At 42.0% G+C, this 13,524-nt stretch overlaps 1 protein-coding gene across 1 annotated transcript in view; it reads left to right on the forward strand.

Annotated features, from left to right (window-relative positions):
* The window catches only part of FBXW4 (F-box and WD repeat domain containing 4), a 73,946-nt gene that overhangs the window by 46,670 nt on the left and 13,752 nt on the right, over positions 1–13,524 (forward strand). Inside the window, exon 6 of the mRNA XM_028730500.2 lies at positions 8,764–8,829. Within this exon, the coding sequence (XP_028586333.1) occupies positions 8,764–8,829 (66 nt within the window). The remainder of the gene's footprint in view (positions 1–8,763; positions 8,830–13,524) is intronic.

The following is a 13,524-nucleotide window of genomic DNA, read 5'->3' on the forward strand; positions in this document are numbered from 1 at the left end:
AAAGTTGGATGAACTTGGATTCCAAAGGACTTTTTTAATGGGGGAAGGCAGTTTAGAGAGTTGGATTCTGTACACTTTCTGGTTTGCAAAATTTAAACCACTTTTCCATATGGGTTTAATTCAGGAGCTGAGAGTCTAATTTCAGCATTTCAAATAGCCCTAATCCAGTGTGTGTGGTGCTTCAGATAAAGCTGGTCGCTACTATTTCCTAATGGTTGGCAGGGACCAGTATGAACTGTACAATCATGGTGCACTCACCACAATGAGATGTCCTGGAGAAAAAAGTTGATCACTTCTGCCTAAGGTACCCCCTCATCCTGCCAACTGTGTCCTACAGGAAGCTGCTGTTCTGGTGAGTCTTGGTTCCTGATTTATAAGAAGCTTATACCAGGTGAAATTATTTGTTCAACTAGCCCAGTATTACTCCCAAAAGCAGTGTTTCTTTGCTGTCTAAGGCAGAGGGCTTTCCCATCACCTGCTGCCTTATCCTTATAAATGAAGACACCCGAGTTTGAGCTGGGACCTTCTTTATGCAAAGTGTGTGCTCTCCATATGCACTGCAGGCTTGCTTTAAACCCACTGCTCCTGCTCAAAAAACACTCCCACGTACAAATGCTCCGTGGAGACTTTTCACATTTCGAAGGTGATTGCTTTGTGAAATGGTTAAAATATGTACAGAGTTGGATGTCGCTACTGGATCTGTTGGGGAAGCATGTCTGCAAGTGCCACATGCCTATATACTCGGTATGGTGTGGCATATCAGGACCTGAGATTCAGCGTGTGGTGACATGGCAGAGGGCATTTCCACTACAAGCACCCTGCTTATGGAATTCCCTCCCATTCCAAATAAGGCCGGTTTCTTACTATTGTGAATTTTTGGTGCCACCTAAAGACCTACTAGGAACGTGGGTGGCACTGTGGGTTAAACCACAGAGCCTAGGACTTGCCGATTAGAAGGTTGGCAGTTCGAATCCCCGCAACGGGGTGAGCTCCCGTTGCTCGGTCCCTGCTCCTGCCAACCTAGCAGTTCGAAAGCACGTTAAAGTGCAAGTAGATAAATACTGCGTTTCCGTGCGCTGCTTTGGTTTGCCAGAAGCGGCTTAGTCATGCTGGCCACATGACCCGGAAGCTGTACGCCGGCTCCCTCGGCCAGTAAAGCGAGATGAGCGCTGCAACCCCAGAGTCGGCCGCAACTGGACCTAATGGTCAGGGGTCCCTTTACCTTTAAATACCTACTTTTTTACCCGAACCTTTTGGTGTTTTGTTGTTTCATTGTTCCGATGAAATTTTACTGCTCTCACTGATGTTTATTTTTATTTGGTTTTCTTATTTGAGTGTTTTTTATATTTTTATTTTGTAAAGCCGCTTAATGTAATTAAAATATTTAAGCAGTTTACATAGAACAATTAAAATACAACATTCAATTTAAATACAAAATTGAGCAAAACATTCAATAAAAGCTAGATGAAAATAAGTTAAAAACAAAACAAAAACACAGCAGTATATCACAAATAAAGCTGAACAGTGTAAAAAAATGATAATAAAAATTAAGACTCAGTCTCCAGGAAAACTTGGCGGACGAAATAAGATTTTTAAAAACCTTAAAATATCATTCTTGTCTCGATTATTGAAATTGCTCTGGAATACCTTTTTGGAAATAGAGTGGGCTATGAATAATTTTAAATAAATATTTCAGAAATAGCCTGTACCAAGAATATCAAATAAAAAAGTTAAGGCAAAGTGAATGGTGAGAATTAGATGCTAAGGGAGAATTATGTACGCCTTTTCTTTTGCTTGCTGATTCCCATCTAACGTCTAGTTTCATTCCCAGTTTGAATCCCAATGAGGATTCTACACTTCTGGGAGAATGTGGTGGCAGTAGAATGGACTGTACCACTTCAGGCTGGAGACTGTCTTAGAAACGGTCTTTGGATTACATTTCTGTATTCTCCCTGTTAAAAACAAATAAATTCCTTGCGAGTAGTCCAGCAGGGTCCAGGCTCAGCTAGAACCTGTCTCCGCAGTGTGTATGTGTTTTTAAGTTGCAGCGTTTGTATGTGTGTTTTTACAAGGCTGAGAATTCAGAAATGGTATCCTCTCCCCACAGCCTGAACTGGTACAGTCCATTCTACCGCTACCTCCTTCTGCTGCATGTGTTATAACTGGTCTAAATTTTGGCAGGGTCTCAAGACAGTGCTTGTTATAACCAGTTAAATACGGCGGTGTGCGGTGTGGGTGGGTGTTCTGTTGAATTCTGTCAGACCCACTTGCTGACTTTTAATTGTTTGATTTCCATCCATGCTCATGCGTGATATATAGAGACCTGGAACTGGTCAATTAAAACTAAACTGCTGATAGTTTAATTTGTTGGGTGATGTTTCCTGGGAGAGAAGAACATTCTCTCACCATCCAATCATCTCTGGATATGTGTGTACAGTTGGATATACTCCATGACGTTTTGTAGATTCAGCTTAGGACCATCCGCTGTGCAATGTCCACCTCCCTCCTGCCCTTTACAATGTTGCTACTGTTGGGGCCCCTCCTCCCATCACCCTCCAGCAGGGGGGACGCAGTAAGTTTGTGTGACCTTAGCACTAAATTCAGACTGCAGGAGTTACCTTCTATAATGATGTCAACTGATTAGGTTAGCGGGGCTGGTGGCAGCCACGATAAGACGTGACATGTTCTAATGATTTGCTTTAGCAGGAGCGCAGGAGCAATGAGGAGGAAGAGGCAGGAAAGGCGGGGGGCCCACAGGTGCCGACAAAGACTTTGACCTTTGCTGCTATAATATCAGTTATTCACAGGCCAGGCGGTTCGGTAACCCACTTCCAGACCATCAAAAATTGATTTAATTGCAATTTCCCCCCCAATTCAGAGCACTGGAGCTTGACTAATTGGAGTAATAGAGAGTAATAAGGCTCTGATTAAAAAAAAGCTTTCCTCTGCCTCCTTTTGTATCCTGTGTCATTGCCTGTCAGAGGTCAGGGAGCCTGCATATTCTATTAGGCCGAGTTGCCTTCATTTGGACAAATTAGTTTACCCAACAGTAATTAAAATGCCAATGTGGGTCGGGAAGAGCTGAATGCAATTGATGGGCAAGTTGGTGAAGGATTTGACAGCTTTGGTGGCCGCCCTTGCCAGAGCGTGTCGGTGCGGACTCAAAGGCTGCACCAGTTTGGGTCTATGTGGCTAGCCCAGCTCGGGTTGAAAGAGGCTCAGGAAAAGTGTCCTTCTCTTTGGTCTCCTCTCTCTGTGCGCTCAGTTCCTCCCCTTGTTTCTTTATGACACTTGGGTTCATTCCTCCCTGACGCCCAGACTCTTTGTCCCAACGAGACCGCCCTCAGCCCCCTTTGCCGTACCCCCCATTTCCCAGCTGCTGGGCTCTTGCTAAGTAATAGGTTCTTTGTTTCTTGGTTCGATGATCCTTCATATAGAATAATTTCCAAAATGGGATGATAACATCCAGTTTAAAGGGTGTGGGGATATGCGGGAGAGAAGAACAGAGATAGAAGCTTGTGTGATGCAGCCAGATTCTGGAGTCCCATATGCAAAGAGCAGGGCAGGACTTGGTGGAAAGTGTTGGGTTAATAGAGTAGAATGGGTAGAATTATGGGATAAAATGGAAAAGAACTGAAACATGGTTAATTTGGATGCAGATGCAAGAGACAGGGTAACACATTAAGCCTTAGTTCTAAAACAACTGACAACCTGGAGGTGGTCTTGGTACCTGGAAATAAAGTGTGATACCTGCAGTGCATGTGCTATATTTTGGATGCTTTTGGTTGTCTGGGGTTCATCTACATCAATGCTGAGAATATATACAAGTGGCAACTTTAATCTTTATTTTCCTTTTATGGCAAACAATGAACAATTTGCCTGTTTCTGTCGGCCTGGCTTATCCTATAGTGCACTGTATATCTAGGTTCTAGAGCTGTAATAGTTGTATTGGTTCATATGGGGAGAGGCGGCCCTTGAGGTATTGTAGTCTTGAATCATTTAAGGCTTTTATAGGTCGAAATCAGAACTTGAATTCAGCCCAGAAACTAATTGGCAGCCAGTGCAGTCAGGCCAGGACGGTGTAATATGCTCACGTTTACCACTGGCAAGCCAGGTGTTCCCCATCTTATGTTTGTGCAGCCTGCCTAAGTGTTCAACCTGACATTTGTCTCTCTTGAAATTCATTTTGTTAGTTTTGGTGTTATCTGCAGGTGTGTTGAGCATTCACTCAATTCCTTCATCCAAGTCTCTTATAAAGACGTTGTACAACAACGGGCCCCGGACAGAACCCTGTGTCACCTCACTTGCTACTTTTTTCCAGGATGCCAAGGAAATGTTAGTGAGCAATCTTTGGGTTTGGCCAGCCAGCGAGCTACAAATCCACCTAACAGTTACCTAGTCTAGTCCATATTTTACCAGCTTCTCCACAGAAATACCAGGGGGAATTTTTCAAAAGCCTGACTGAAATTGAGATACACTGCATCCATAGCATTCCCCTGATCCACTAAGCTTGTAATTGTACAAAAGGAAAAGAAAAAGAAATTATATTCGTCTGGCATGACTTGTTTTTGAAAAACCCATGCTGGGTCTTAGTAATCACAACATCTTTTCCCAAGTGTTCACACACAAACTGTTTAATTGTCTGCTCTAAGACCTTCCCTGGTATTGATGTCAAGCTCACCAGTCAGTAGTTACCTGGGTCTTCCTTTCCCCCCTTTTTGAAGATGGGGATAACATTTTCCTGTCTCCAGTCTGTAGGGACCTCACCTGTTCTTCAAGCATTCTCAAAGATCATAGACAAAGGCTCTGAAATTGCACCCAAAAGCTCCTTTAGTACCCTTGGATGCAGCTCATCAGGCCATGGAGATTTGAATTCATTTAAAGTAGCTAGAAAGTTGAAAATGTGGATAGCCCCTTTATGCTCTCAAAAAATAGTAACAAAGCCATAATTTTAGAATTGAATGTGCATGAAATGGCACCAGTCTCTTTAACCTCAACGATAGAAACATTCCAATTATGAGATTTCCTACAGACCCTTTTCTGCACTAGGTTGGCAGGGTACATTAGTGGGTCAGGATCTGTTTAGCTAGAGGGAAGTGGTGCAAAGCTAAGGAGCAATGTGGAAGTCAACTGCCGAGAAATTTCTAATCTCTACCACAGACTGGCTTGGAGGCTGTACCAGCAGAGTGGCGGGGATTAGTGCTGGTGATCTCCACCCACTTCTCCTTTCTTATTGGCATACCTTGGTGCTAATTTAGACCTGTGCAGTCTCTGGAGGGGTGCTGCATACTTCTTCTGAAAAATCTGTATGCCTGTATAGACAGAGCAAGGGGGAGAGGGAGCAAAAACCTTTAAAACCCAATTGCCCACTTCAGTGATTTCCAAGCTGCTATTATGTTTCTGACCACAGTAATTGGCGTTACTATTTACTAATGGCTTATGGTAAAGGGGGGAAAGAGACAAAAACCCAGCACCTCACTTTGTAGCTCTGGGCTGCTGAAGATTGCTTGCTGACTTTGAAATGTGTGTCAGTTGATATCATGCTCTATCCTTAATTTTTTTTATTTCAAAATATTTATATTTCACGTTTCCATATTAAGAGCTTGTCAGTGTTCTGACATCTCACCTTTGATAGCCTGTGAGGAGTGGAGCAGATTCTTATCATGGGCATCAGGTCAGCAACTTGGACCTTCAGTTGGACCTCAAGGGAACCTGCTAGCTGGTTGATAGACAGAAATCAATCACTTTCTTCTGGCTTTTAACCCTCCATCAACAGTGGGGCCAAGCACAATAACACTTTTTTTTGTATTCCACAACTCCTTATTCCTGGTGAGCAATTAATTGCCATGTGATATTTTAGGGTTCTCCTCAGTTTAGTTAAAAATCTATGGCTTTACTCTTATGGTTGGCGGTTACAAATTTATCTCTGTTGGAATGACAGAGAAAATGAAGAACTATGCTTGTAAGGCGATGGGGTGAAAGCAGCCTTGTCAGATGCTCTTGATTCATTAGTTACTTGTCATGTCAACAGCTACTTACCTCAGAACCTATTCTGTCCATTTTGTGTGAGAAAAGCACATATAGAGTGGGGAAAATTGAATGATAGTCATCAAATTTTACTCTTGAAATCAATGGACGTAACATAGACATGTTCATGAATTTCAATGCGTCTATTCTGAGTAAAATATAGTTGAATACCACCCATTATTTTGACTATTTTCATATTGGGTGAATCATTCACTTTCCTTACCATTACCACAAATGACATTGGGGATCAATAGTACTCCACATGTTTACAAGAACCTTGTACAAACCTGATTTTTTTAAAAGCATTTTTCTGCAGCTGAAACATTTCTTCTGACCCAGCAAAACAGTTTATTTTTTTAATCACACTATCATTTCGTACAAAGTTTACTGATTGCTTTTGGGGTTACCGAGCCCCCAGATGGATCTGCATATGTTTGCAAGCACCTAGGACTCTTACTTTGACAAGTGGCAGACTTAATGACAGCTCTCAGTCAAGGACCTTGAGATGGCCACTTTCCTCTATTCACAAAAAGTTCTATGTGAAATGTGCTGTTAAGGGTTGCCCTCAACACTTCCAGACCAATATGTCACTGGCCTTCTTCAAAAGTCAGTTAAGGCCTGGGATTTGATGATCAGCTTCAATGCGGAGCAACCAGTGTGAGAGACAGGCTTCCCCCATGCAAAACCTGTGGGATGTTTACCAACACTCTCCCACAATGCTTTGTGCCATGTGAAAACATTAGAATTGACGAACAAGTGGTGCCATTCCAAGGAGGACATCCAATGAGGCAGTATATGCCATCTAAGCCAGCGAAGGATGACATCAAGTCCATAAACTTTATTATGTTTATGATATATATGTGTGAAAAGAAGGGTTTCTCAGCAGCATAAAACCAAGACCAGATAGTGTCAGAGAAACTAATATCACATTTATAGGGTTCTAGGCTGTTCTGTGCCACAGTCCAGGGAATTAGCTAAGAAAAAACTAACTCTGGTTGTCACATTGAAGGAAGGAAGGAAGGAAGGAAGGAAGGAAGGAAGGAAGGAAGGAAGGAAGGAAAGAAGGAAGGAAGCCAGCCAACCCACCCACCCACCCACCCACCCACCCACCAACCAACCAACCAGAGAGTCCTTGAATTCCTTGCCCACAAATCCTGAAGCGTCAACAGCAACATTGTTGGTTTTCAAGAAGATCTAACACCTGTAAGCTAGATGCCATGGAAAGGAAGAACAGCGATTCTCTTTTCTTCAAAGCGTAGTGCAGCGATCTCAGGGCCCTCTCGACTGTTGTTGTTGTTTTTTGCCAAGTGTATTCTGCAGTATGTCATAGTGTTAGACCATGCTCATTATTTATTGTTCTGCAGAATTTCCTTGATGTTGCCACATTAATTGCCCTTCTAAAGGGCGCTCTCACACTATAGTGCAACAGAAGAAAAGCAGGGTGGAGTGGGAAGCAGAACAGCAACAAAAGAACCAGGACACGTTCAGTCTGAAAAGTTGCAGGATTTCAGCAAGAAGCTATGGGACTTGGGGTGAGACTAGGGAGTTGCTGCTTTTGTGTTTGTTTGTGTGTGATTACTGTAAATATGTTTATGAAGCCACTCCAAGAGACAATCTTCTGATCCGGATGTCCAACTGAAAAGGGCAGTTGGACACTTACTACACTACAAAAATGGGGGATGAAGCAGCCGTTATGACTGCAGTTGCACTGATACCTTTAGCTTTGTACTTCGTTCAACCTGCCTAAGGAGCTCTAAGAGCTTTTAATGTAATAATTCTGACTGTGTGCTGCAGTAATTTTCCTACATAGGCAACATGGATCAGCACTAACAGTGCAGCAAATTGGAGAAAGGTATTACATTGGTTCACACGATGTGCTCAGCCAAACATTGGCTTAGCAAGACCACACAGAGTTGTGGGCTCTTAAGAGGCAGTTGCAGCCCCTTTGTTCCTCCCTGGTCCCGATTGTTGCTGAGTTGCTCTAAGCAGGTATCCAAAGCTTTGGCTTAGCATGTTGTCTGAACTGGAGCTTGTGGCTACACTCTCTCCTCACTAACCATCAGTTTTAGCCAATATGTGCTCTTGGTTTCAGCTCGCAGTTAGTGAGGAGAGAACTGAACCACAAGTTCTTGTTTGTATGATATGCAGCAAGGCAGCAAAAAGGACAGGAGGAACCTAGTGACTGAGTGCAACTCTCTGGGAGTCCACATGTTTGTGCAGTCTTGCAAAGCAAAGGTTTGGCTTAGCACGTCATGTGAGCCAGTTCATTATGTATGTAGGTGTAGGATGGTTTGTCTTGAAATAGATTTTGCAGAAAAATGCTCTTCCCTTCCTTAATTTAAAGAAAACGGCTTAGGGAGCTGGGAAGCATCTGTTTATACTGGCATTGTCATGATGGGAGGCATTTAGTTTTTCTGGTTATATTACTATCTTGAGACTATAAACTTGAATAATGTTTAGAGTTGCACTAGAGCTCGTGTTAAAAGAACACCTTTCCATGTTTCCTGGTCCAATGCCTTGACTTGAACCGCAGCCCCATTGGAGACTCTATTCCAGCTTGTGCACTTTGCTTTTTACTGCTGTGGTTTCAGGGCATGGAAGTTCATGCATTACATCTCTCAAATGTTTCGGCATCTGGCCTCTGTGTATTTCATCTGCTTGTGGTCACACAAATATTTAGTAATGGTACAAAGAGGATGGCTAATAATGTTTTGTTTTTTCTTTCTTGATTGACAGTTCATTTGTGACTGGAACAGCTTGCTGTGGACATACCTCACCTTTGAGAATCTGGGACTTGGGGAGGTAAGACTCTCTTACAGTTGTGGCAGTGAATAGAAAAATCTGCCTGTGGGATGAATACTTGTGAAAACTTTCTAAGACCTGACTGTAGTTGAAAATTAATGTGTACCATTAACTCAGAAGTAGCCAAGACTTGAAGTCATCTAGTTCAGCTTAGTCATTGATCTCTGGACCAAAATCTTGCATCAGAGATGTTTGTATACTTCTTTGCACACACACACACACCAATGCATATATTTTCATACTTTGTCTATGCAAATTCTTCTATTGAACAGAGTTTTGTTTTTTAAAAAAGTAATTTGGGCTTGTTTCCAAATTTTGATTCTCATCTGTCTTCTAGCAACTTATGCCCATTTCTTTTTGTGTTTTATTGACAAGGTAGGACAATTGACTTTAGCCTTGCATTTTCCTTCTTGCTAGAGATTAGATTATCTATTCCTGGATTCATTTTTTTAATTGGTAATCATTTAGCCTTTGAAACCAGTGAGAATTCCAGAACTCCACCACTCATTTACAGCAATAAAATTCAAACGTAATATAAGGCCAAGGCAAATAAAAAAAGGATTTCACCTGGCACTGCAAACAAATATGGCACTGGAATCGATGAAAGCCACAAGTGAAAAGGCCCTATCTCTGGTCAACAGCATCTTACTTATTTCAGGTGGGAGAATTTGAATCAGGACCTCAGAGACCGATGTTTATGTCCAGGCAGGTCCAGGTAGATACCCTGGTCTCAAGCCAGTTAGGTTAAAACCAGCACTTCAAATTGTGTTTGGAAAAGGACTGGTAGACTATGCTTATGATAATATTTTATTCTCTTGCTAATTATGCTCTTTGAAGCATGCAATTTATATCTGACTTCCTTTAGTAATATTTTCTTTTGAAATGCTTAAGATTTTGTTGTTGTTATCTTTGCTACACTGAATGTGCATTCTGTAGTTCAACCCCCTTCATAATGTTTTATTTTGAAATATTTAAGATAATATTTTAGTTTCCTGTTAACTATGTTGCTTTGGACTTTCTTCTGTAATGTTTTATTCTGGATTGTTTTATTTGATGTTTTAGTGCAGGTTGTAAAAGGCTTTGAGATTTTTTTCTTTAAAATATAAAGCAGTATATAAATGAAGTGAATAATTAATAATAATAATAATAATAATAATAATAATAATAATAATAGACCGCACAGCTCTTTAAATACTGACATGGTATGTTCTGTATTTTGGGTCCCAGTTAATACAAGTATAGCTGTATTTTGAACTAACTGTAGCTTCTGAACAGAACTCACTGGTATACATGGGTATTGGCATCCTCACTGCTATAGTCTAAACACTGTTCTTTATTTATAAGGTTGTCGCCCTTCAGAAGAAAAACTCCCAGGTGGGAACTACTTTCACAGTGATTACTTCCACATTCAGGTCACAATTGATAAGATACAGAGTAAAGAATGTATTTAATAAACAGTTAGATGGACCTGGGAGGATCTGACACAAACAACTCACTCTATAAGTTTGGGCATGGTGTTTTTGCCTCATTGCCTCTTTGCCTCATTTCACCATCTGTAAATTTGTGTCCTGCCTTGCTAGATTTAACCCCTTTTGCAATTCTTCCAGTCTGCCAGAGCAGTGCTGATAATAAGATTTGTTGTTATGTTGTTCAATAAAATAGCAATGTGGGTTTGCTGATTAACAGTCTCTGTGCTTGGTGAATTACGTGTAATGTGGTTCCTGTGCTTAGACTACAGGAAGAATGAGGGCTGCTTTGGCTTTTTCTGTCCCCATCCTCCTTGCCCATGAACTTCTCCTGGCTTACCTCAAATAGAAGCAGCACCGAGGAGCAAGTGAGGAGTGGCTGTGTCACCTTTTCTGCCTTTCCCAAGGAAGCCTCTAGAGATAATAAAGCTATGTAGAAAATAGGATTAAGGTAATGAACAGGCAGGATGGAGTTTGATCTTTCAATAAGGCAAAAGCCTGACTGACAGGCAGAGCTAAAGCCTGGAACCATCCAACCAATGGGAAACTACCTACAGTGGCTGCTGAGTGTCACGGATTCCTCCCTTTTCACTTGTTTTTAGTGGAATGCACTGTGCCACTGGGCTGCCCATCTCAGGCCGCACATGGAGGGAGGAGCAAAAGTCTACACAATTTGGGTCTCTCACATATACAGGTTAATCAGAAGACTGTAGTTGGTTGGGCAACTTCTCACGAGAAGTGGTAGTTGGTGAAATTTGGGCAATTATGGAGGAGAAGGACCAGCAGTGTTTCTCCCTACTGGTATTTTAATTTTTGTTCTGTTACTGCATTGCTTTTTCCAGCCAAGGGTTATTTTTTGTGAGTTTGTGTTCTCTTCTGGACCCACCAGTGTAGCTAGCCCTCACACTGTCCAAAAGAGTCACTGCTGAATACCTGAAAGTCCATAAATACTTCTGTAACTTACTTCAGGGGTGTCCAAACTTTTTTCCAAGAGGGCCAGATCTGATGAAGTGAACATGCGGCTGACCAAAGTTGTTGAGCTTTTTTAAGGATTTTACCCCAGGAAATAAACTGCTACAGTGGGCCAGGTTAGGCCCCCGAAACAGACTTTGGACATGCCTGGCTTACTTGCACTCTGGAATGCTATATGTAGTAAGCAAACAATTGATAGATTCCCCCTCCCAACTCATTTTGTATAGCTTAAGTGTTTGAATATTTTCTTTATTATTTATAGCCCTCCTGCTCCTGGCTCATTTGCCACCTCAATACTGGACCTCCCTCCCCCCCCCTGCTTCTTTCCTCCCTCCCTCTCCAAACAGCCTTGTGCTTCTTCACAATTTTAATCTTTCAAGTGTCATGTTTTCTCTTTCCTTCCTCTGCTGCTCCTATCAATATTCTGTAACCTTCTTGCCCATTCAGCTGCACATCTCTTTGTCACATACCTCTCCCTATATCTTTTCCCCACTCTTGCTGACAAGTCCCTTGTACCTCCTTTTTCTGCTTTGGCAGTTCTAGGTAGATAAACATATGTCTGTGCAGTAGCACATTCTCTATTTCGTATTCAAGTCTCTCTCCTTTGCCCTCATGGGGCCACAGGACACTGTTGTATTGCTGATCATTGTGATCCAGCTGCAGAGCTTTACTAAAGATCCCAGAACTGAGACCAAGGAAGCAGGCACATTCCAGGCTGACCCCTCTCTTTCCCCTCTAATCTAATGTTGGCTTGACTGTGGCCAAATGGATTCTGCTACCTTAGTAGTTGTTTCTTTCCAAAGCCCTTTTGCTGCTCATCTTTTAGCTGAACTATGGTGGTCCATTTGGGTGTTGTTTTCCCAGAAAGATGTTTGGGTGCCTCTCTTTCTGGTGCATTGGCTCAAGAAGTTGGAACATGCCACAGAATTACACCAAAGGTGTGGTTTCTGTTTGTGACTTTACTTGGTTGGTGATGGGATGACCTTTGCTTTTTTTCCTGACCCTGTGTTTCTAACACTTGGGATGTGTGAAAAGCTATGCCATGCTGCTTGGACACCAAACATAGCACAGAATCTTAGTGGAGCTTGGAGGGCTCCCACCCTCAGGGGGATGGGAAACAGATGCTGCTTCTGAATGTTTCTATTTACCCATGCAGCTCACCACTTTTGGGACTATGCTGCAGTGGTAGTACGCTGGACTCTGTGTAAGATGTTTGCCATTGTCACTTGTTCTGGGTCCACTTTCTCTTATCTGCTCTACAGGAAAGCAAAATAGGGATATTGTCCAGAAAAATCTGGGTGTTATGTTTAGATAGCTGTTTGTTTGGCCTAGGTAAAATCAGCAGCTTGCTATAAATACCCAGTATTGCAACAGAACTGTTCTAAACTTTTTTATTGTGGCCTCAGTACTATAAAAGTCCTGGTTACTGTCCCCAAGGAGGGAAATATGTGTCAGGTACACAAAATGCATTCTGGAGGAAAGTAAATAAAGAAGATTGGTATTTTTCAAAAGGCTCAAGGAGATGCCTGCATGATGATTGGTGGCCAATAGGGAACAGGGAAATAAAGCTTGCTTGTGCTTTAAAACTGTTGGACAAACTTCGGGTACTTTCTCCTTCTAGTGTTATTTAAAACAGTAAATAACACTTTTGATGCTATTCACAGTTGGTTCCTGAATCCCGCTGTCACTGGATATAATAATGCACACAAACAAACAATAATCTGACAAAGTCATGAATGGCAGTATTGATGACAATGCACCCTCTGCAAGATGTCTTTAAGCAGAAGGTGGAGGTGAAAAGAAGGGCATGGATAATGAGTGTGTGAACATGTGTGTATATGCATGTGCATACACTTGCATACACCTGCTTTTCTTCTTCGAGTGAATAACTGAACTGGCTACTGTTGAGTCCTGGGCTGGATGGACCATTCACCTGATCCAATGAGACTTTTCTTGCGCTCTAACATGCTCCTTGATCCCACAGCTCTGCAGAGACCCTGTGAACACTGGTCATAATTAGCTGTACTATTTCCAAACATTCTTCCCTCTTCTAAATAATCTTTTTTTTTTAAAGTACTTGTGACAGCTTTTTTTAAGGAACCCTCTAATTTTTCCTCTTCAGTTCTCGATCTTTTTAACTCTTTGAAATTGGCTTCATGCCATCTCTGACACCAAACTGACACCTTTGCCTTTCCCCACTTCTTATCCCTTTATAGCAACAGATGTTGAAATTTTGTATCCCTTTTATCTGCCCCTC

Source organism: Podarcis muralis, chromosome 6 (genome assembly GCF_964188315.1).
Source record: "Podarcis muralis chromosome 6, rPodMur119.hap1.1, whole genome shotgun sequence".
Lineage (NCBI taxonomy): Eukaryota > Metazoa > Chordata > Lepidosauria > Squamata > Lacertidae > Podarcis > Podarcis muralis.